This window comes from Protobothrops mucrosquamatus, unplaced genomic scaffold, assembly GCF_001527695.2.
Source record: "Protobothrops mucrosquamatus isolate PMUCROS unplaced genomic scaffold, P.Mucros_1.0 scaffold1687, whole genome shotgun sequence".
NCBI classification, from domain to species: Eukaryota; Metazoa; Chordata; class Lepidosauria; order Squamata; family Viperidae; genus Protobothrops; species Protobothrops mucrosquamatus.
In genome coordinates, this window is record NW_015387840.1 from 120,047 (window position 1) to 121,892 (window position 1,846).

At 43.3% G+C, this 1,846-nt stretch overlaps 1 protein-coding gene across 1 annotated transcript; it reads right to left on the reverse strand.

Moving 5' to 3' along the window:
• Window positions 1-654: 654 nt before the first annotated feature.
• On the reverse strand, window positions 655-1,596 carry LOC107293662 (olfactory receptor 6N2-like). The gene has a single exon (XM_015822822.1). It carries the CDS (start codon window positions 1,594-1,596, stop codon window positions 655-657), a length of 942 nt encoding a protein of 313 aa, XP_015678308.1.
• Between the last annotated feature and the right edge of the window lie 250 nt (window positions 1,597-1,846).

Below are 1,846 nucleotides of genomic sequence, written 5' to 3' on the forward strand. Positions count from 1 at the left end.
ATATAGTAAATGCCGAATGCAATTGTGTCTTCTGCTCCCCAGATGTTGGTTGAAATGGATTTATTGAGTACTGCAAGCCATCCTAGCTTGATGAGGTTAATCTCTGATTGATGTGTTGCCCCAGGTTTACTATTGCTGACCAATTAAATCTTATAAACAGGAATATAGCATTGGTCAAGCATGATTGCAGCAACAGAAATGCAGCACAACACACCCCAATGTCTACAGAAATTCTCAATCATTCAGGTCATGGTTGTTCCAAAGAAAGGACTTCCTTTCTTTTTCCTTGAAGACAATTCACTTCTCATCCAAGAAGCTTCTCCAGTTTCGAGGAAAGAAAAACAAAGAAAGTCAAGTTGCCTGTTGAAAAAGCATCTTTGGAACAACACACCCCAAGATATATCCAAGCATATATATGTCTGTGCAGTACAAATATACACACACAAATCTCTTCCCCACCTGTTGTTCTTCAAATCCTGGTCATGCTGGTTGAGATGATAGACACTGTAATTCAAATATTTGGACTTTTTTGTGCTATAACTCTGAATAGTCAATTTGACCTTTATGTTGGCCACCTCATCATCAGCCTTAAGTTTCAATTTCACTGCATATTTCATTGTGGATTGCTAAATCTGAAGACTGTTTCCAAGAGATTCAAGGTCTGAGAAGGCTGTTCAGGTGAATTCTCCTCTTTATTGCCCTCAGGATTTCTTTGTTTCGAAGGCTGTAAATTATAGGATTGACTAATGGAGTCAGGACAGCGTAGATGACGGCAAATGCTCTGTCGTACTCTAAGGAGTAGCTTGTCTTCAGTCTCACATACATGAAGATGATGCTTCCAAAAAAAAGGAGAACTACTGTCAAATGGGAGGCACAGGTTGAGAAAACTTTCTCACGGCTCTCGGCGGTCTGGATCTTCAACACCATTTGGATGATCTTCACGTAGGAGGCCATGATGAACAAGAAAGTCACTAGGATGATGAAAGCGTTGACCACAAAGTCAACCAGGACGTTGACTGAGGTGTCCGTACAAGCCAAGCTCAGCAGTGGCGGGAAGTCACAGAAGATGTGCTGGATCTGGTTGGGGCCACAAAAAGGTAGCTTGGAGACCAGGATGACTTCTGTGATGGGGCACGTGAAACCACAGATCCAGCAGCTGGTGGCCATCTGTACACACATTTTGGTTGTCATTACAGAAGGGTATCTCAGGGGCTTACAAATGGCGAGGTACCTGTCATAGGCCATGGCGGTAAGCAAGTAGCACTCAGTGGCTCCAAGAGAGTGGAAAAAGTATGTCTGAAGAAGGCACCCTGTGAAGGATATGCTTTTTCTTTTACTAACTAGGTTGGACAGCATCTTGGGAATGGTGGTTGCTGTGTACCAGATCTCCAAGAAGGAAAGAATGCTGATGAAGAAGTACATGGGTGTTTGAAGCTGGCAATCTATGCGGATGACCATGAAAACCAACAGATTACCGAAGATGGTGAAGAGGTAGACAGTGAGGAGCAAAATGAAAAGGAGAGTCCGGAGGTGCTGAAGATGAGGGAATCCCACAATGATGAATTCAACGACTTTGGTATAGTTGTGGCCTTCCATGTTTCCCGTGGCTCCCTCTGTGTAGCAATGGGATCTGCAGGATTACAGGGACAACTCAACCACAAAAGCAGAACTAGACAAGTTATTGGTAAGGCCACATTTGGAATACTGCATCCAGTTTTGGTCACCACGATGTAAAAAAGATGTTGAGACTCTGGAAAGAGTGCAAAGAAGAGCAACAAAGATGATCAGGGAACTGGAGGCTAAAACACACAAGGAATGGTTGCTGGAATTGGGTATGTCTAGTAAG

Bases quoted from the DNA above. Each gene is read 5' to 3' on its own strand.
- LOC107293662 (XM_015822822.1), bottom strand. From the start codon at position 1,596: ATGGAAGGCCACAACTATACCAAAGTCGTTGAATTCATCATTGTGGGA.